The sequence below is a fragment of the Eschrichtius robustus genome, chromosome 12 (genome assembly GCF_028021215.1).
Source record: "Eschrichtius robustus isolate mEscRob2 chromosome 12, mEscRob2.pri, whole genome shotgun sequence".
NCBI lineage: Eukaryota > Metazoa > Chordata > Mammalia > Artiodactyla > Eschrichtiidae > Eschrichtius > Eschrichtius robustus.
The window spans coordinates 7307791-7329849 of NC_090835.1; the positions used below are offsets into that span (position 1 = coordinate 7307791).

Sequence of the window (22059 nt, forward strand, 5' to 3'; positions counted from 1 at the left end):
GGCGGTGGAGCCCTTCGATCCTTCCGGTTCTGCGCCCCCATCCTTTCTCCGGGCCCCTCCTACCTGCAGCCTTTGGGGCTCGACGGGACTAACTGCCCGGCAGAGAACCCGGCCGCCGAGCCCCGCCCCCCGGCGGCGGGCTGTTCCCTAGGGTCCGCGCGAGGCATACCCTCTCCACCCCACCTGCAGCGGGCTCGCTTGCTGCCCGCAAACCTCCGTCCTCCGAAAGACACAGGGTCTGGCCCTCGCGTCTTCCCGCCCCCGCGTCAACTGCAGGGGCCCCGCACATAGCCAGTTCCGGGGCGGTTGCTCGCACCGACCGGAACTCCCCGCCCCCTCCCTTGGCCGCGGGGCCGTGGGAGGCAGCAAGGAGGAGGTAGAGGGGGCGGAGGCCGCGGTAGGGTGTTCTTAGAGGACTGGGACCCTAAAGGCGGGACATTGGGGCGATCCATGGGTGGGGCCAGCCATTAACCAGCCCCACTTTTTCTGTGCCAGGCACTGAACTGAGCTCTTGACGGGCATCATCTCTTAATCCTCAGAACATCCCAGGGAGGTAGGTACTATTGTTACCCCATTTTACAGATTCAGACTTCTTATGGGGAAACAGACTCAGGCTTCTTTTGCCGCATTTTACGGATGGTAAAACCGAGACTCAGGAGAGTTAATCAACATGTTCAGGGCTAAATAAATAGAGACTGGTCAAGCCTGGGCTTGAATCCAGATATATCTGGCTTACCAGCCCACATACTTTACTATCCGGGGCAAAGAGAAGGGGCAGAGGTGGGGAAGGGTGAGACAAGGAGAGGCTGGGAGGCACAAAGAACATTAAGATAGTAAGTATGGGATGCTTGAAACTCTGGGGCTTTGCAGAACTCAGGAAGAGTGGAACTGAAGGGAAGAGCATCAGGAAGACAAGCGTAGTATATCCTGGCGGTTAGGGGCACAGGCTCAAAACTGTCTGGATTCAAATTGCATATTGGTAAGCTTGGACATGAACCCACCCTTACAGAGTCTCAGTTTCCTCATCTGTAAAATGGAGATGAGCATGGTCCCTGCTCATGGGGTTGGGTGAGGAATTCAATGAGAAGTCAGTAATGTGTCTGCACCTCACTTGGCACACAGTAGGTGCTCTACGAATAGGAGCTGTGCCATCAACCTTGTCAGTAGGTTACTGAAGCCTGACTTTCTCCTGGATGGAAGGAGCCCTTGGGCTTTTCTTGTGCCACTTCCCCCCACGGCCCCATCAGTGGTCCTTTCCTCTCCAGCTCCACAGGGTCCCCTATCCTGGGCCATGAGTGAGCTGAAGGACTGCCCCTTGCAGTTCCACGACTTCAAGTCTGTGGACCACCTGAAGGTCTGTCCCCGCTACACAGCAGTGTTGGCCCGCTCTGAGGATGATGGCATCGGTATCGAGGAGCTGGACACTCTGCAGCTGGAGCTTGAGACCCTGCTTTCTTCTGCCAGCCGACGCTTGCGGGTGCTTGAGGCCGAAACCCAGGTGATACCCCACAGAGGGTACATCACCAGGGATGGACTGTGGCAAGTTATGGGTTAGCCTCATCTGCTGAGGCTTGGGTTACAGGAGCTTAGTGGGGAAGAGAGAGGCCCAAACTGGGCTTGCGTGACATGGAAAGTATGCAAGAATGTGCATGATCCTCATACACTGCGAGATTTCTAACTCACTAAGCAACTAGTGACCCTTACTCCCCACAATGTTCTGGGCCCTGTGCTAGTCACTAGAGAGAGGTAATTAGGACAATTCTGGCCTTTGGGGAGTTTGCCAACTAAAGGGAAGGGGAGGTCAGACAACTACCAGGAGAAGTGCTGTTGTGGTTAGGAGTACTGGGGGAACTGGAATGGGGAGGCCTGGATTTGAATCCTGACCTAAGCGCTTGCTAGCGTTGCTATTGCCAATGCTAAATTCCAACGCTTGCAAAAGTTACCTCCTGCCTCTGAGGATCAGTTCTCCATCTGCCAAGTGGGCTGGATAATAGGACCTACCTCAGAGCTTTTGTGAGAATTAAAGACTTTTTGCAAAGGCTCAGCCCAACGTCTCTTACTAAATAAGCATGGCAAACATTATTTACTGGTATGACTCTCATTATTTCTATTTATGGCATAAATATTCTCTGAGCCCTGGGTGCCAGGTGCTATGCCAGATCCTGGGGACCAGAGATGGTTAAGATGAACTTCCTGGTCTCCAATAGCTTATAATCTTCTTGAAGAGACAAGGTACTCTGTTTATTCTAGTTATGACCAAACAACACGATTGGGCCTACAGTGGAGGTACGAAGTACCAGATACTCATAGAGGAAGAAGATGCCATTTTAACTGGACTTCAGAAGATGAATAAAATTAACTTGTGGTCCCTGGGAATCCACTGAAGCTTTTTGAGCGGGGCTGTGGCACAATCAGTTGTATTTTAGCATCTAAGAAGCTGGATAACTGATTCAGAAAAGGCTTCCCAGTTGTGGTGACATTTGAAGTAAAGGTTTGCTGGGAGGCATGCTTGCTTCCACCAGAAAGTTACCATCAGCGTATTTTCCTAGAGCTAATGTGCACTGTGATGTGATCTACTTGTTTGAACTGCCTAACGCTGTGTGACCAGCTTGGGTGCTACAGAGGTGAATCAATACAGACAAACAAGTGAATGGAATGATGAGAAATATATGAATAAAATCCTGTGAGATGGGCACAGAAAAGGAGCTGAGTTTTGCAGGATGAGTAGGCGTTTGCTAGATAAAAAGGGGAGGGGGAGAGACTTGGAGCCTTCTTGAGTTCTAGATCCTTATTTTTCACCGGGAGACAGAGTTGTCCTGTGTCTTCCCTTCTCCCCCTCAGTGACAGTCTCTGTGAATTTCAGATCCTCACCGACTGGCAGGATAAGAAAGGTGACCGACGATTCCTGAAGCTGGGTCGAGACCATGAGCTTGGTGCTCCCCCCAAACATGGGAAGCCCAAGAAGCAGAAACTGGAAGGGAAGGCGGGACATGGGCCAGGCCCTGGCCCTGGGCGACCCAAATCCAAAAACCTTCAGCCCAAGATCCAGGAATATGAATTCACTGATGACCCAATCGACGTGCCACGTATCCCCAAGAATGACGCCCCCAACAGGTTCTGGGCCAGGGGACGTAAATGGGCCTTGGGATTCGGGTATTGGAGGCTGTGGAAGGGCCTGGGGCTTAGGCTGGTGGGGCAGGGGGCACCCCCTCAGGCTCTGCTTCTCTCTGCAGATTCTGGGCTTCGGTGGAGCCCTACTGTGCCGATATCACCAGTGAGGAGGTGCGCACGCTAGAGGAGCTACTGAAACCCCCAGAAGATGAGGCTGAACATTACAAGGTAGAGACCCCAGGCCTAGAAAGACGTGATGGAGAACAAGAAGGCTCAGAGGTGCCTCAGAATCAAAGATTGCAGTGCTGTACATCATCTTCCTGCCCTGCCCTGCCTAGCCTCCCGTCTGTTCCATTAACCCACCCAGACACCCAAGTTCTAACTCTCAGCTTCCTCCCTTCTACCCCATCCAAATGGTCACCACGTCCTAAGGCATCTTCTTCAGTGAGATCCTCCCTTTTTCTCTCATCGCCTTCCCCTCTGCTTTGGCTCAAGCCTTCATCAGCTTTTACCTTAACAGCCTCTTAACACTTTGTTCCCTCTAGAGCAGGGGTCCCCAACCCCAGGGCCGCGGACTGGTAGCGGGCCGCAGCCAGTTAGGAACCGGGCCGCACAGCAGGAGGTGAGCGGTGGGCGAGCGAAGCTTCGTCTGCCGCTCCCCCGTTGCTAACGTTACCGCCTGAGCCACCCCCCGGCCCCCCACCCCGGTCCATGGAAAAACTGTCTTCCACGAAACCGGTCCTGGTGCCAAAAAGCTTGGGGACCGCTGCTCTAGGGGGATTCTCTTTTTTTTAATATATAAAAATTTATTTTTTTTATGATGAAAATAAAAAAGTTTCCATTAAAGAAAATGTAGAAAATACAGAAAAGTGCTGGTGGGGAATTCTCCCATAGGTCAGCTGTCATGATCGGATGTGCTCATGACATGGCCTCCCCTGGCTCCCGTTACCTACAGAATCGAGTCCAAGCGTCTCAGCCCTTGGTGGCACAGCCCCAGTGCCCCTCTCCAGTTTCCTTGGCCAGACTCCCTCTCCACTGCTGTATTTACCAGCCCTCCCAAGCACCTTGCCCTCACTCCAGGCCTACACAGGGTCCTTGCTGGTCTCTGGGCCTCTGCACATGCCCTTCTCCCCTTGGCAAACTAACACCCTTCGAGCCCCTGATCGCATGTTACCGCCACCAAAATGGCTTTGCAGATTCCCCAGCAGAAGGTTGGTCTGTCTTGTGTGCTGCCACAGCACCTTGACCTACCTCTGTCACTTCATTTGTCTGAATTTTTAAAAAATTTATCTGAAAAGGTAATCCATACAGGCAGTAACAAGTTCAAGCAATGCAAAAGATATTTTCCTCTCACTTCTGATCCTAGGATCTATAGTTCTCTCTAGAGATATCAGCTGTCAACGGAAAAGGTCCATGTACACGCACCATTCTGCACCTTACATCTTGGAAATTGTTCTGTATTGCCGTCTGTTTCAGTTCCGTACGTACCTGGCTTCCTTACTAGACTGTGAGTGTAGAGATTTTATCTCTTTTATCTCTTCTCACCTGTACCAGGCTCAGGCCTTGGCCCTGGGCTAGGTACTTGGGAAGACAAGTAAATGAAGCAACGAGGGATGAACGAAGAGCCTGTTGGCAGTCCCAAGTGCGCAGAGAGCCCCTGACACCCCAGGCACAGCTGGCCTGTATTTACTGCTTTGGGACCGGATGGGGTGTCTCCCACAGATCCCGCCCCTGGGGAAGCACTACTCCCAGCGCTGGGCACAGGAGGACCTGCTGGAGGAGCAGAAGGACGGGGCCCGGGCAGCAGCCGTGGCTGACAAGAAGAAAGGCCTCATGGGGCCACTGACTGAACTGGACACGAAAGGTAGGCCCCTCACCTCCCTGCCCACCCCAGGCCAGGACTTGAGTTCCTAGTACTTCAGCACACTTGTCCACCCCTTCTCTGCCCGATTCAGATGTGGATGCCCTGCTGAAGAAGTCTGAGGCCCAGCACGAGCAGCCGGAAGACGGGTGCCCCTTTGGTGCCCTGACACAGCGACTCCTGCAGGCCTTGGTGGAGGTGAGCACCCCAACCCAAAACAAGAACTGTGTTCACTCTGTTTCAATGTTTAATTTTTATTGTTTATTGCAGTACATTATACATTTAGAAGGGTACATAGATCATAAATGTACAGCTTGATCAGTTTTCACAAATGAGCACACTTGTACAGGTAGGCCCAGGACCACAAAAGAAGACATCATCAGTATTCTCGAAGACTCTCTCACGCCCCTCCCAGTTTTTAACCTCCCCCCAAGGTAGCCACTACTCCACAGTTACTTTTGCTGAGCGTTGGCTAAAGGCCCCGTGCAAGGGGGCTTTCTACACATCCTCTCGTTAGAGGCAAAGACAGTGGTTAACCCCATGTTACACCCAACAAGGTCGAGGCTCAAAAAAGGGAACTGTTTGCTTGAGGTCACACAGCTAATACATAGAAGCAGGATTCAAACCCCAGGTTCAGGGTCCCTTTCTTTATGCCTGCTGGCTGCCCTTAGGCATATCTCTTCACCTCTTGAGCCTCAGTTTCCTGGCTGTCTCAAACACGATAGCGTCTTTCTCTCCCACGTCTTTCTGGGCACACGTTCCAGGTTGGCTGAGGTGGGGGTAGGGGGACATCTCCGTTCCACACCATCAGACGGGGACCCCACGTATGCTGGCTTTGCTGTCTTAAACATGCACTCTGCACAAGGTCACTCCAAGTGTGATTGCCACTCCAAGCCCACAGAAAAAGAGCAAGGAGGAGTGTGTGAAGGCCATGGCCAGCTGTGGCTCTTATCTCTTCTAATCACTTTCCACTGGAGAGAGTTCGTCAGATGACCACCCCTGACTGCAAGGGACGCTGGGAAGTGTGGTGTATCTGGGCAGCCATAAACCCAGCTACTGTGGAAGAAAGGCGAGAATGGCTTTTGGACAGCTGGCAGCCTCTGCCGCAGCATGCTTAGCGCAGCGCCTGGTGCATTGCAAACGGTTAACATACCTTAGCTCTTATTACCATTGTTGAGTGTTACCGTCACTCTTCTGTGCTCCCTTCTTTTGGTATCAGTACAAAAAAATTTTTTAAATGATCAAAGTTTTTTAGAGTCGGTTTGGGAAGACTTGCCACAGGGGGTGGGATAAGAAAAAGAAAAAGATACTTCTGGTATGTGAAGACTGTCCGTGTAGGTCAGAGGGGGGCAGGAAAATGGTAATACTACAGCTCTTTCTCCCTCCATCCATTTCTGTGCTCTTCTAGGAAAATATTATTTCCCCCATGGAGGACTCTCCTATTCCGGACATGTCTGGAAAAGAATCGGGGGCTGATGGGGCAAGCACCTCTCCCCGCAATCAGAACAAACCCTTCAGGTGAGTGACATCCTGTCCACACCTCACAGTCTGGCCTCTGCTTCTGTTGACTTTTGTCCATCCCAGCATGGCTGGTCTTCATTAATAGAGAGACTGAGGACATTTTGATAAAGACCAGCAGAAGTCAGATGTGCGTGCTAGGCCAGGATTTCCACATGCACAGGCTTAGTACAGGGTTTTCGTCATGGCCCTGTTCTTACTATAAACAACCTAAATGTCCACCTGGAGGAGACTGGTTGGCTAAATTGTCATGACTCCATATGATGAAATAACTTGCAGCTATTAATCGTATTAGAGAAATATAGTTAACTGACACGCAAAGATGTAAACAATAGAGTGATAAGTGGAAACTGTCAGTTGCAGCACAATACAGACAATATGATCCTATTTTTACTTAAGATATATTTAAATGTTGGTACGTGGGGGGGAAAGCTAAAATAATACATTAAAAAAGGGAATAATATGTAACAAAATCTGAGATACGTATAGTATTTATATAAGAACATAAAATACATATTTTTATGTATATAATGTAACATATGGTAAGAAGATGGTAATATATATAATAGTAACAGATAACAAAATAGGGATTCTCTTTGGGTCGTTAGCATTGTAGGTTTTTCTGTATTTTATATTACATAGCATATCGATATCTCTTGCTTATGTTTACAACAAGACCAGAGGTGTCTCTGTATTTTTATGTGTAGATAGATAGAGAGGCGGTGCCCAAAGAGAAAGGAAGGTGTTCACTAACCTTGGGCACCTCAGAGTGGTCCCCCCTTCAGGCTGGCCCTTGAGCTGAGCACTGCCTTTCCCTGCAGTGTGCCGCATACCAAGTCCCTGGAGAGCCGCATCAAGGAGGAGCTGATCGCCCAGGGCCTGCTGGAATCTGAGGACCGCCCTGCAGAGGACTCGGAGGACGAAGTTCTGGCGGAGCTGCGCAAACGGCAGGCTGAGCTGAAAGCGCTCAGTGCCCACAACCGCACCAAGAAGCACGACCTGCTGAGGTGAGTGTGGACAGGATGCCCGGGCCAGGGGGTGGCCAGCGAGGCCTTGGCCATGCTGGTGACCTTCCGGGAGCTTTACGACAGGCTTTCCAAACCCGGCAGGGCCTCTAAATCACCCGGAGGGCTTTGAAAAAATGTCAGTGCCGGGCACCACCCCACTAGTTTTGTCTCAAACAGATTCTCATTCCACAGACTAGAGCTCAGGCATCTGTGACTTGCTTATTCACTTCTAATTGTGGTAAAAACAAATAACACAAAATTTACCCTCTAAACCATTTTCAAGTGTACGGTTCAGTGGTGTTAACTATATTCGCATTGTTGCGTGGTTTATTTTTTAAGTCTTTCCATGCTTATTTTCTTTTTCCTCCTGAGTTTTACTGTGAAAAATTTCACACACACAGAAAATCTGATGGAGTAGTACAGTAAACACCAGTATACTCTCCACCTCAGTTTATCAACTGTTAACATTTTCTTGAGCATCTGTGATTACTACCAGCCCCTCACCAGGAACTGACCAATGTTTTAGTGCGATGTCATTCATTTTCTATTCATTCCCATCCATCTTGCCCTGCACTGGTCACAACAAGGGTGCAGGTGGTATCTGTAAGGAGATCACGGTAGTGGCTACCCTTTTATTGGGGAGATAGAGAAGCAGCCAAACTAAGTCCCCTTGCTCCTCGTAGGCAGGTGCTGTGTCTCCGCCTCACAGAGCCCCAACAGAGCAGGGCACGCTCGTTCATTTGGCCACCTCTGCCTGTTAGACGTTGTGCTGGGTTAGGAAGAGAGGCAGGGTGAAGGGCTTGCAGTCACCACGCGAGTGGTTGGTAAAGATGTTTATCATTAGAAGGAGAAGAAGTTGCTGGCAGGCTGCTAGGGTATTTAAGGATGAGGGTATACTGAGTGCCTACCATGTGCCAGGGGCTTTATGTACACCTTCTTACTTAATCTCTGCTATAGCCCAGGGAGTAGATGGTAGTTTTCCCTGTTTACCAAATGAGGAAATAAAGGCCCAGTGAAATGAGTGCTCTGCTGAAGGTCACACAGCCAGTAAACAGCTAAGCTGTGACTAGAGCCCAAGGCTGAATCCAGAGCCTCTTTCTAGTTCCCTTTCAAGGGCAAGAAGAGGAAAATACAGATGAAAGAGTACTGAGGTAGGGAGGGGGAGGGGGGAGAGAGAGAGAGAGAGGAGTGGGGATGTGCAGCTACAGAAGTAATGGGCAGTGAAGGAACTAGCTTGGCTATCAGGAGGCCAGCGTGCAGCCCTCAGCCCTGCGTGGGCTGCAGGGCCTTAAGCAAGGCATCTCCTGCCCTGAGCAGCAGCTTCCCCTTCTGAAAAATTAACAGGTTGGACTAGATAGATCTCTGAGTGACCTTCCAGGTCCACCATGAATTGAATTCATAGGTCAGGTTCCATTCGGAGGGGTCAGTTTGGTATCTCACTCACCTCCTGTAGACCTCAGGCTGTCTGGACCCTTAGGTTGCTCTGGAATTTGGATGCTGAAGTAAGCAGGTCTTCTGCTGGCACCAGAACACCTTTTTTTTTTTTTCTTTTTTTAAATTTATTTATTTCATCTATTTATTTTTGGCTGCATTGGGTCTTCGTTGCGGTGTACAGGCTTTCTCTAGTTGCAGAGAGCTGCGGCTACTCTTCATTGCCGTGCACAGGCTTCTCATTGCGGTGGCTTCTCTTGTTGCAGAGCACGGGCTCTAGAGCGCAGGCTCAGTAGCTGTGGCACACAGGCTCAGTAGTTTTGGCTCACGGGCTCTAGAGCGCAGGCTCAGTAGTTGTGGCGCGCGGGCTTAGTTGCTCCGCGGCATGTGGGATCTTCCCGGACCAGGGCTCGAACCCGTGTCCCCTGCACTGGCAGGCGGATTCTTAACCACTGCGCCACCAGGGAAGCCCCCAGAACACCTTTTAAAGAAGATTGTTTGGAGCAAGCCTGCCTTGATTCAGCTCTCCTCCTCACTAGTTGTGGGATCTTGGGGCATTTCTTATCCTCCTTGAGCCTCAGTTTCCTCACTGGTAACATAGGAATAATAGTACCCACCTCACAAGGTTGTTAGGAGGATTAACTGAGCTGATATTTTTGAAGAGGTAGTACCTGGCACAGGGCACCATGTAAGCGTGGCTCAATTACTTTGCTTTTTGGTATGAAGCGGTCCACAGGAGTGGCAGCCCTGGGTATTGGGGTGGGCTCAGTCTGGAAGAGGGAGGAGCCCTACTCTGGTGGGCTTCCCATGGCACCTGGCCGGCTGGTCCCCACAGGCTGGCAAAGGAGGAGGTGAGTCGGCAGGAGCTGAGGCAGCGGGTCCGCATGGCAGACAATGAGGTCATGGACGCCTTCCGCAAGATCATGGCTGCCCGGCAGAAGAAGCGGACCCCCACCAAGAAGGAGAAGGACCAGGCCTGGAAGACTCTGAAGGAGCGTGAGAGCATCCTAAAGCTGCTGGACGGGTAGCTCTCACCCCTGCCTCAGGCCGCCTCCCCCTGGCTTGGGAGGGGGAGGCCCACTTCCTTCTTTGGGCTGCCAGAAGCCTCAGCCTGTGGCTGCCTGCCTAACGGCGACAGTCTCTAGAAGCTGTGACCCTTTCCTGAGGTCTTTTGGCCCAGCTCTGTACAGCCAGGACACGAGAGGCCCTGCTGGGCTGGCCTGGGGCCCAGTCTCTGCTTGGTCCCCCAAGATTGGGGGGACTTCATTTCTGGGTTGTCCTCGTCCCCCTCTTCACCATCTCCCACTCCCCTACCCCTTTCACCCTCAAGGACTTCTCCCTTGTGGTTTTGTAAAGTACAAACTTAAGAATAAAGTGACTGATGTGGGTTTTTTTTTAAAAGCATCCAGAATCTTTGAATGTCTGTTACTGTGGGGTAGAAAGGAACTTGTGTGGGTGGCATAGTTTAGGAGGGCATGCTTGAGGGCTCTCAGCCTGCGGCCACTCGCCTTGGTCATTCATTCAGGGAGAACTTTCTGAAGATACTTGTGGCCGCAGGTAACAGAACATCCCAGCTCAAGGTGGTTTAACAACAAGGAAATGTGTTAGCTAGGGGTTTGGTGGTCCTGGGGCAGGGTGGCATCCAGGGTTGGCCAATCCAGCAACTCAACAAGGCCATCAAGGGTCCAGGTGTCTCCACACTCCCACGGTGTCAGCTTTTGCCTAAAGTAGGGTCCCTTCCAGCTGTGCAGTGGCAGCCAGTAGCAGCTGATGGAGGCCAAATGCTTCCTCATTTCTGTCCAGCACGAGAGAGGGCAGGAAGGCGCCAGCTGGCTTCCATGCCCACCCAAAAGAGCAAGAAGCCTTTCCCAGACACACTTATGTTTCACCAGCCCAAACTAGGTCCTACATGCCCATTCTTGAAGCAGTCACTGGCAAGGGATGACTCTAATGGGTTTAAACTACTCTCCATGAAAATGGAGTCAGCTTCCCCACTAAGCCTAAGGCAGTGGGGAGACGAGGTGGAACACAACAAAGATCTGAAGAGGAAGGGGAAATGGATGCTGGATAGGCCACCAAGAGCGTCCCTTCCACAGCCCCGGTTAGGAAGCTAGGCCTGGGGTCACAGATGAATGAATACACTCTTGTCCCTGCCTCCAGTTGTTCCCAAACTATGGTGTCAGAGAGTCGGAGAAGAATTTGCAATTTACTGTGGGAAGGCTGAGGTCCACGTGGAGGAGGGGAGGGGAAGGTTCCCTGAGGAAGTGACCTATGAACTGAGCTGTAAAGAAGGATGGCCAGGACGGCCAACATTCTTGTATGCCCAGCACCTCTCCTATTGGAGAACTGTCCCTTCCCCGTTCCATGTAGCTCTGTGGGGCTGTCAAACTCGTGGACACACGACCCTAGCTTGGCCAATCTCAGTCCACCATCCCTCTAGCCACAATGATTGATCCAAAGAGTGGGCATGTGACCCAAGCTGGGCCATCAGAGGCCTTCCATAAGATTGCTCTATGGATGCGGAAAAAAAGGAGGATTTCTCTTCTTTTATATGAAAAACCATAAAATATAAGCTTGAACCACCCAGTAACCCATTTTCCTGCCACATGGAAGAGTCTGCCTGAGAATAAAGCCAATACAGAGAAGCAGAGCCAGGAGATGGAGAAGACAGAGCACTCATGATGTAGCTGGAGCCCTGGATCCTCCATTGGAGTTCAGTTATATCCACCCACAAATGCTTCTTTTGGCTTAAGCTAGTTTACTTTGCAGCTGTCATTTGTCAACTGAAGAAGACCTAATAAAAGTGGATTTTGGCAAAAAGAAGGGTGGAGTAGGGTCCTGCGAGAAAGGACAGCGTGAGGATCTGCCTCCTGCTATGTGGCAGGGGGGGAGGCGTGGGGGTCGGGTGGCGCGGCTGCAGATTATCGGTGACCCACTGACCCTAGCTTGTGTACAGCCTTCTCAGAAAAAAACACCCACACTTAATTTCTAAAATTAAGTGCTCAGTAAATTCAGTCCTTTACAAGGCACTGTTAAACTCGTTAAGCTACTGAATCTTCTCAACTATCCCTCATGGTAGGTACTAATAACATCCCATTCACAGATGAGGAAGCTTAAGTCAGGAGTTTACATGTGTTGCTTGCTCAAACAATTGATTAGTGGTTGAGCCAGGTTTCAAGCTCAGTTCATCTGACTTGCGCACAGAGCCTCTTTATTACACAACACATCAGGGCCCCACTTCCTTACAGTCTGTGAATGGTACTTCCAGGCTCAGGCAGTGCACAACCTGTGCAGCCATACATGGCAGCCCTGCCTACAGACCCCCTGTTCTTAATTCACTACTCATTTCCATGTCCATTAGACCAGACCATAAGTATGGTAGGCGTTGTTAGTAGAGTGTTCCAGGAGCAGAGACAGATTTGTGGAGGAGGTAGGATGGCAGCTGAGGTCCCATAATTAGGTAGAATTGTGAGCGAGGAAGGTAGATATTATAAATAGAAGGAAAAACCCTAGAAGAGTGACTGGGCCTGATTCATTAGGGAAAAAACTTAACTTTCTCATCAGTTGTGAGAATTCTAGTTATTCTAGTTATTCTCTATTGTACACCTACTATCTGCCTAGTACTGTGCTGGGCCCTTTACTCCCATGTCTTATTTGATGCTCGCCACACATCTGCAAGGTGAGTAGTAACATCCCTACCCTGCAGAGTAGGACATCAAGGCTCAAAAAGGTTCACTGCCTTCTGAGGCTACACAGCCTTGGTGCAGGAACAGTTACCACCATGATAGCACCACCCCTGACAGCGCTGACAACCACAGCAGGACAGGGAGTCCCTTCTTATGGACATACCCATGTCCGCTGGAGCCAAAGAAGGCTTCCTTTATGGGGTTTGGAGAAAGCTGGGTTCCCTGTGATGAGGGGGAGATTAGTTCCAGCACCCCAAGGTTCCAATTTTATTTGTTTATTATTTTATTTTTTGGCCGCACCCCACGGCTTGCAGGATCTTAGTTCCCTAACCAGGGATTGAACCTGGCCCCAGCAGTGAAAGTGTGGAGTCCTAACCACTGGACCTCCAGGGAATTCCCTAGGCTCCAATTTTAATTTGAAACAATACTGACACCTTATCACCAGTTTGGTGAAAAAGTCTTCTGTGTCTTGGCCCTGAAAATCATCCACCAGCATCGTTTACCTGAGTCCCAAATGCCTTACAATTGACTTTCAGAAACACCAGGGTGAGTGAGAACAGGATTGGGTAGAGGTTAAGCCCTGGCATAGGGAACATGACCCAGCATGGGTCCCCAGGCCAGTTCTGGGGAAGTGACTGGTGGATGCTGGGTCCCAGGTGACTTCTGCTAGGAAGGAAGCAATGGGAGACTTCCCTGGTGGCACAGTGGTTAAGAATCTGCCTGCCAATGCAGGGGACACGGGTTCGAGCCCTGGTCCAGGAAGATCCCACATGCCGCGGAGCAACTAAGCCCATGTGCTGCAACCACTGAAGCCTGCGTGCCTAGAGCCCACGCTCCTCAACAAGAGAAGCCACCGCAATGAGAAGCCCGAGCACCGATAGATAGATAGATAGCTAGATAGATAAATGAATGAATGAATGAATGAATGAATAAAAAAGAAGGAGGGGTTCCCTGGTGGCCTAGTGGTTAGGATTCTGGGCTTTCACTGCCGTGGCCTTGGTTCAATCCCTGGTGGGGGAACTGAGATCCTGCAGGCCATGGGGCACAACCAAAAAAAAAAGAAAAAGGAAGGAAGCAATGGCTGGAACTTTGTGGAAAAATGGTCAGAGGGTAAATTCGTTTCCTGATCTGTGACTGAGGACTCAAAGGAGAGAACCAAGCACAAATGGACCATAACTCACTTGTTCGTGTATTAACTCACTCATTTCTTCTCTTCACTCACCTCATTGATTTATTCACTCCATCTACCTGCCTCCTTTTCCTCATTCATTCTTTGGTTTCCTTACTCAGTGACCCTGTTACCGTGGCTAAGAGCTATGTAGGTGACTAAGGCTTCGGAGATGGGGAGGCAGCTGGGCAGACAACCAACACACAAGGCAATAAAAGCAATAACAGAAGAATGTACAAAATGTGTAGGGACCTGGGACGGAGAATGGTTTAACAACAGCTTAGAGGGTCAGGAAAGCCTTCGGGGAGGATGTGGAAAGGAGGCTGCCGATCAGAAGATACTCCAGACAAAAGGAACAGCAAGGCACAAAGGTGTGAACAGCTTGCCTGCTTAGAGAGAGGTGAGAACTTCAGTGTGACTGGAGCCCTGGCTGTGTGGAGGGGGAGGGAAGGATGAGAGATGAGGTGGAAAGTAGGTTGAGACCAGGCTGGAATAGCCTTTGCATGGCAGGTTAAGGAGAACTGGTTTTATTCTTGACGTCAAGGGTCCTCAAAGCGTGCTTCCTGAACCAGCAACATCAGCATCACCTGAGAACTTAATAAAGATGCAAATTCTCAGGGGCCAGACCTACCCAGTCAGTAGGGCTGCAGGTGGGGCCCAGCTGTCTCTGTTTTAGCATGCCCTCCAGCTGATTCCTAATGCATTGTACAGTTTGCGCATCACTTTCCTAGGTAGTATGGAGCCAGGGTTGGTTTGTGACCAGGGCAGTGCCATAATAACACTCTGAAATGGAAAGTACTCTGATAGCAGCATGGAAGCTGTACTGAATAGAGGGGGTGAGGGTGAAATTGGGGTAGACGGGAGTGCAATCATGTGCAAAGAAATACATCTGAGGGACTTCCCTGGTGGCACAGTGGTTAAGAATCCACCTGCCAATGCAGGGGACACGGGTTCGAGCCCTGGTCCAGGAAGATCCCACATGCCTCAGAGCAACTAAGCCCGTGTGCCACAACTACTGAAGCCCGCGCGCCTAGAGTCCAGGCTCCACAACAAGAGAAGTCACTGCAATGAGAAGCCTGCGCACTGCAACGAAGAGTAGCCCCTGCTCTCCGCAACTAGAGAAAAGCCCACGCACAGCAACCAAGGCCCAATGCAGCCGATAAGTAAATAAATAAATAGTTTTTAAAAAGTGTCTTTAAAAAAAAAAAAAGAAGAAAGAAATACATCTGAGATAGGGCTTCCCTGGTGGCGCAGTGGTTAAGAATCCGCCTGCCAATGCAGGGGACACGGGTTCAAGCCCTGGTCTGGGAAGATCCCACATGTTGCGAAGCAACTAAGCCCACGCAACACAACTACTGAGCCTGCGCTCTAGAGCCTGTGAGCCACAACTACTGAGCCTGCGTGCCACAACTGCTGAAGCCCACGTGCCTAGAGTGCATGCTCTGCAAGAAGTGAAGCCACTGCAATAAGACCGCGCACTGCAATGAAGAGTAGCCCCCACTCGCCACAGCTAGAGAAAGACCGCACAGCTACGAAGACCCAACGCAGCCATAAATAAATAAATAAATAAATAAATAAATAAATAAATAAAATACATCTGAGATGGCGGACGTGGCAGGAACTGGTAGATGTCCTTCCAAATCTGTTCTCCCTTTCTTCTATAGTAACAGAACTCCTGATTTTTAGCTGGACATGTGCCTCTGAAAGACTAAATATCCCAGCCTCCTTTGCAGTGAGGTGTGATCACGTAACTGAGTTTTGGCTGACAGGATGTGAGTGGAAGAGATGTGTGTCACTATGAGGTCTTGGTCCCAGTGCGTGTGCCCTCCATGTCCCCCTCTTCCCCTGGCTGGGATGAGGCATGGTGGCCACTCATCTTGAAACATGTGGTCAAAGACACCATAGGAACAGCTGAGCAATAAGATAAGAAGCTAGGGTCCCTCTTACCTTGTAGTCATCGTACCAGCCTGAGACTGCTGTGGCCAGATTGTTATACACGTCTATTTTATTTAAGTCACAATTATTTTGGGAGTCTCTCAGAGAAACCAAACCTATTTTCTAGTTGATACAGTGAGTAGGTGGCATGCCAAGCCCTCTTTTCAAACTATACCTGCTTCTGTCTCTTCCCTTCTTCTCCTCTTTCTTTTTCAAAAGAATTTGAGAAAACTTATAGCTGAGGGTGTGTCTCATGAGTTTCATAAAATACAAATATAAAGTTAAGCCCATCTGATTTAATGGAGTCGCCGTCATTAAGCGTTAGATTTAGCTCTAAGCTCCCTGGAAGCTAAGGCGAAAAATGGAAATATGATGAATCAGTCTCAGAACATTTGATATCAGGGTAAAGGGCATCTCCCAGTTTTCAGGACAAAAATTCTAATAATTTGTCATGCTGGAGAAATTTCTCAACTGGAGTCATATGTTGATAAGATTCTCCATAAATTTGGCAGCAAAAGGAGACGGAGTTTCACATGGTGATTTCTTATCACAACCTTTGGTGAAAGCTCAGGGCCTATTGTTAAAACAACTCTGGGAGGACGGTTATGCAAGGGAAAAAGCTAGGGTGATGCCCAGCACTGTACATGAATTTGATCCTCTCAACAACCTACGTCAAAGCAGGTAATATTATTACACTTATTTTACAGATGAGGAAACTAGGATACAGAAAGGGGAAGGGCCAGATCACAGAGCTGGTGGTGAGCCAGTTTTGTAAGGCAGGTCTTAGACTCTAGAGGCCCTTTTAACACGTCCCTCTCTAGGGCCTACCAGCACCCTCACATACAAAATTGTAGGTACTGTGGGCTGAGAATCAGAGAAAAGCACAACAATCATTGCCCCAGACGGAGGGCAGGGGGGAAGATGGCGGAGTACAAGGACGTGCGCACACTCCCTCTTGCGAGAGAACCGGAATCACAACTAACTGCTGAACAATCATCGACAGCAAGACACCAGAACTCACCAAAAAGGATACCCCACATCCAAAGACAAAGGAGAAGCCGCAATGAGAGGGGCGTAAGAGGGGCGCAATCACAATAAACTCAAATCCCATAACTGCTGGGTGGTTGACTCACAAACTGGAGAACACTTATACCACATAAGTCCACCCACTGGAGTGAAGGTTCTGAGCCCCACGTCAGGCTTCCAAACCTGGGGGTACGGCAACGGGAGGAGGAATTCCTAGAGAATCAGACTTTGAAGGCTAGTGGGATTTGATTGCAGGACTTCGACAGGACCGGGGGGGAACAGAGACTCCACTCTTTGAGAGCACACACAAAGTAATATGCACATCGGGGCCCAGGGGAAGAAGCAGTGACCCCATAGGAGACTGAACCAGACCTATCTGCTAGTGTTGGAGGGTCTTCTGCAGAGGTGGGGGGTGGCTGTGGCTCACCGTGGGGACAAGAACACTGGCAGCAGAAGTTCTGAGAAGTACTCCTTGGCGTGAGCCCTCCCAGAGTCCGCCATTAGCCCCACCAAAGAGCCGGATAGGCTCCAGTGTTGGGTTGCCTCAGGCCAAACAACCAACAGGGAGGGAACCCACCCCACCCATCAGCAGACAAGCGGATTAAAGTTTTACTGAGCTCTGCCCACCAGAGCAACACCCAGCTCTACCCACCACCAGTCCCTCCCATCAGGAAACTTGCACAAGCCTCACAGATAGCCTCATCTACCAGAGGGCAGACAGCAGAAGCAAGAAGAACTACAATCCTGCAGCCTGTGGAACAAAAACCACATTCACAGAAAGATAGACAAGATGAAAAGGCAGAGGGCTATGTACCAGATGAAGGAACAAGATAAAACCCTAGAAAAACAACTAAATGAAGTGGAGCTAGGCAGGCTTCCAGAAAAAGAATTCAGAATAATGATAGTGAAGATGATCCAGGACCTCGAAAAAATAATGGAGGCAAAGATCGAGAAAATGCAAGAAATGTTTAACAAAGACCTAGAAGAATTAAAGAACAAACAAACAGAGATGAACAGTACAATAACTGAAATGAAAAATCCACTAGAAGGAATCAATAGCAGAATAACTGAGACAGAAGAACGGATAAGTGACCTGGAAGACAGAATGGTGGAATTCACTGCCATGGAACAGAATAAAGAAAAAAGAATGAAAAGAAATGAAGACAGCCTAAGGGACCTCTGGGACAACATTCAACACAACAACATTCGCATGATAGGGGTCCCAGAAGGAGAAGAGAGAGAGAGAAAGGACCCGAGAAAATATTTGAAGAGATTATAGTCGAAAACTTCCCTAACATGGGAAAGGAAATAGCCACCCAAGTCCAGGAAGCACAGAGAGTCCCAGGCAGGATAAACCCAAGGAAAAACACGCTGAGACACATAGTAATCAAAATGACAAAAATTAAAGACGAAGAAAAATTACTGAAAGCAACAAGGGAAAAACGACAAATAACATACAAGGGAACTCCCATACGGTTAACAGCTGATTTCTCAGCAGAAACTCTACAAGCCAGAAGGGAGTGGCATGATATATTTAAAGTGATGAAAGGGAAGAACCTACAACCAAGATTACTCTTCCCCGAAAGGATCTCATTCAGATATGACGGAGAAATCAAAAGCTTTACAGACAAGCAAAAGCTAAGAGAATTCAGCACCACCAATCCAGCTCTACAACAAATGCTAAAGGAACTTCTCTAAGTGGGAAACACAAGAGAAGAAAAGGACCTACAAAAACAAACCCATAACAATTAAGAAAATGGTAATAGGAACATACATATCGATAATTACCTTAAACAAGAATGGATTAAATGCTCCAACCAGAAGACACAGGCTCACTGAATGGATACAAAAACAAGACCCGTATATATGCTGTCTACCGAAGACGCACTTCAGACCTAGGGACACGTACAGACTAAAAGTGAGGGGATGGAAAAAGGTGTTCCATGCAAATGGAAATCAAAAGAAAGCTGGAGTAGCAATACTCATATCAGATAAAATAGACTTTAAAATAAAGAATGCTACAAGAGACAAGGAAGGACACTACATAATGATCAAGGGATCAATCCAAAAGGAAGATATAACAATTATAAATATATATGCACCCAACATGGGAGCACCTCAATACATAAGGCAACTGCTAACAGCTCTAAAGGAGGAAATCGACAGTAACACAATAATAGTGGGGGACTTTAACACCTCACTTACACCAATGGACAGATCATCCAAACAGAAAATTAATATGGAAACACAAGCTTTAAATGACACAACAGACCAGATAGATTAAATTGATATTTATAGGACATTCTATCCAAAAACAGCAGATTACACTTTCTTCTCAAATACACATGGAACATTCTCCAGGACAGATCACATCTTGTGTCACAAATCAAGCCTCAGTAAATTTAAGAAAATTGAAATCATATCAAGCATCTTTTCTGACCACAACGCTATGAGATTAGAAATCAATTACAGGGGAAAAAACGTAACAAACACAAACACATGGAGGCTAAACAATACGTTACTAAATAACCAAGAGATCATTGAAGAAATCAAAGAGGAAATCCAAAAATACCTAGAGACAAATGACAATGAAAACACGACGATCCAAAACCTATGGGACGCAGCAAAAGCAGTTCTAAGAGGGAAGTTTATAGCAATAGAAGCCTACCTCAAGAAACAAGAAAAATCTCAAATAAACAATGTAACCTTACACCTAAAGGAACTAGAGAAAGAAGAACAAACAAAACCCAAAGTCAGTAGAAGGAAAGAAATCATAAAGATCAAAGCAGAAATAAATGAAATAGAAACAAAGAAAACAATAGAAAGATCAATAAAACTAAAAGCTGGTTCTTTGAGAAGATAAAATTGATAAACCATTAGCCAGACTCATCAAGAAAAAGAGGGACAGGGGCTTCCCTGGTGGCGCAGTGGTTGAGAGTCTGCCTGCCAATGCAGGGGACACAGGTTCGAGCCCTGGTCTGGGAGGATCCCACGTGCCGCGGTGCAGCTGGGCCCGTGAGCCACAATTGCTGGGCCTGCGCGTCTGGAGCCTGTGCTCCACAACGGGAGAGGCCGCGATGGTGAGAGGCCCGCGCACCGTGATGAAGAGTGGTCCCCACTTGCCACAACTGGAGAGGGCCCTCGCACAGAGACGAGGACCCAACACAGCCATAAATAAATAAATAAATAAAATTAAAAAAAAAAAAAAAAAAGAAAAAGAGGGAGAGGACTCAAATCAATAAAATTAGAAATGAAAAAGGAGATGTTACAACAGACACCTCAGAAATATAAAGCATCCTAAGAGACTACTACAAGCAACTCTATGCCAATAAAATGGACAGCCTGGAAGAAATGGACAAATTCTTAGAAAGGTATAACCTTCCAAGACTGAACCAGGAAGAAACAGAAAATATGAACAGACCAATCACAAGTAAGGAAATTGAAACTGTAATTAAAAATCTTCCAAAAAAAAAGTCCAGAACCAGATGGCTTCACAGGTGAATTCTATCAAACATTTAGAGAAGAGCTAACACCCATCCTTCTCAAACTCTTCCAAAAAATTGCAGAGGAAGGAACACTCCCAAACTCATTCTATGAGGCCACCATCACCCTGATACCAAAACCAGACAAAGATACTACAATAAAAGAAAATTACAGACCAATATCACTCATGATTATAGATGCAAAAATCCTCAACAAAATACTAGCAAACAGAATACAACAGCACATTAAAAGGATCATACACCATGATCAAGTGGGGTTTATCCCAGGGATGCAAGGATTCTTCAATATACGCAAATCAATCAATGTGATACACCATATTAACAAACTGAAGAAGAAAAACCATATGATCATCTCAATAGATGCAGAAAAAGCTTTTGACAAAATTCAACACCCATTTATGATAAAAACTCTCCAGAAAGTGGGCATAGAGGGAACTTAACCTCAACATAATAAAGGCCATATACAACAAACCCACAGCAAACCTCATTCTCAATGGTGAAAAACTGAAAGCATTTCCTCTAAGATCAGGAAAAAGACAAGGATGTCCACTCTCGCCACTATTATTCAGCATAGTTTTTGGAAGTCCTAGCCACGGCAATCAGAAAAGAAAAAGAAGTAAAAGGAATACAAATTGGAGAAGAAGGAGTAAAACTGTCACTGTGTGCAGATGTCATGATACTATACACAGAGAATCCTAAAGATGCCACCAGAAAACTAGTAGAGCTAACCAATGAATTTGGTAAAGTTTCAGGATACAAAATTAATGCACAATGGACTTGAGGACACGGGGAGGGGGAAGGGTAAGCTGAGACGAAGTGAGAGAGTGGCATGGACACATATACACTACCAAATGTAAAATAGATAGCTAGTGGGAAGCAGCCACATAGCACAGGGAGATCAGCTCGGTGCTTGGTGACCACCTAGAGGGGTGGGATAGGGAGGGTGGGAGGGAGATGCAAGAGGGAGGAGATATGGGGCTATATATATATGTATAGCTGATTCACTTTGTTATAAAGCAGAAACTAACACACCATTGTAAAGCAATTATACTCCAATAAAGATGTTAAAAAACAAACAAAAAAACCAAAATTAATGCACAGATATCTCTTGCATTCCTATACACTAATGATGAAAAATCTGAATGAGAAATTAAGGAAACACTCCCATTTACCACTGCAACAAAAAGAATAAAATACCTAGGAATAAACCTACCTAGGGAGACAAAAGACCTGTATGCAGAAAACTACAAGACACTGATGAAAGAAATTACAGATGATACAAACAGATGGAGAGATATACCATGTTCTTGGATTGGAAGAATCAATATTGTGAAAATAACTATACTACCCAAAGCAATCTACAGATTCAATGCAATTCCTATCAAATTACCAATGGCATTTTTTACAGAACTAGAACAAAAAATCTTAAAATTTGTATGGAGACAGAAAAGACCCCGAAGAGCCAAAGCAGTTTTGAGGGAAAAAAACGGAGCTGGAGGAATCAGACTCCCTGACTTCACACTATACTACAAAGCTACAGTAATCAAGACAATATGGCACTGGCACAAAAACAGAAATATAGATCAATGGAACAGGATAGAAAGCTCAGAGATAAACCCATGCACATATGGTCAACTAATCTATGACAAAGGAGGCAAGGATATACAATGGAGAAAAGACAGTGTCTTCAATAAGTGGTGCTGAGAAAACTGGACAGCTACATGTAAAAGAATGAAATTAGAATACTCCCTAACACCATACACAAAAAATAAACTCAAAATGGATTAGAGACCTAAATGTTAAGACTGGACAC

The 22059-nt window shown here is 47.7% G+C and overlaps 1 protein-coding gene and 1 long non-coding RNA gene across 7 annotated transcripts in view; one reads left to right on the forward strand and one right to left on the reverse strand.

The window, feature by feature from the left end:
- The first annotated feature begins 28 nt into the window (after window positions 1-28).
- Window positions 29-10332, forward strand: TADA3 (transcriptional adaptor 3). Of its 6 annotated transcripts, none has more exons than XM_068558641.1 (11): window positions 29-397; window positions 496-553; window positions 1266-1498; window positions 2864-3114; window positions 3234-3390; window positions 4487-4591; window positions 4834-4975; window positions 5067-5170; window positions 6381-6490; window positions 7312-7497; window positions 9764-10332. In XM_068558641.1, exons 3-11 carry the CDS (start codon window positions 1292-1294, stop codon window positions 9954-9956), a joined length of 1455 nt encoding a protein of 484 aa, XP_068414742.1. In that variant the 5' UTR covers window positions 29-397; window positions 496-553; window positions 1266-1291; the 3' UTR covers window positions 9957-10332. The 6 variants fall into 6 exon arrangements, with proteins under 6 accessions (XP_068414742.1, XP_068414740.1, XP_068414743.1 ...); XM_068558639.1 differs by having other exon boundaries at window positions 29-376; XM_068558642.1 differs by having other exon boundaries at window positions 29-236.
- The window catches only part of LOC137773739 (uncharacterized), a 24523-nt gene continuing 7710 nt past the window's right edge, over window positions 5247-22059 (reverse strand). The window contains exon 5 of the long non-coding RNA XR_011075720.1: window positions 5247-6028. This is a non-coding gene — a long non-coding RNA (uncharacterized lncRNA). The remainder of the gene's footprint in view (window positions 6029-22059) is intronic.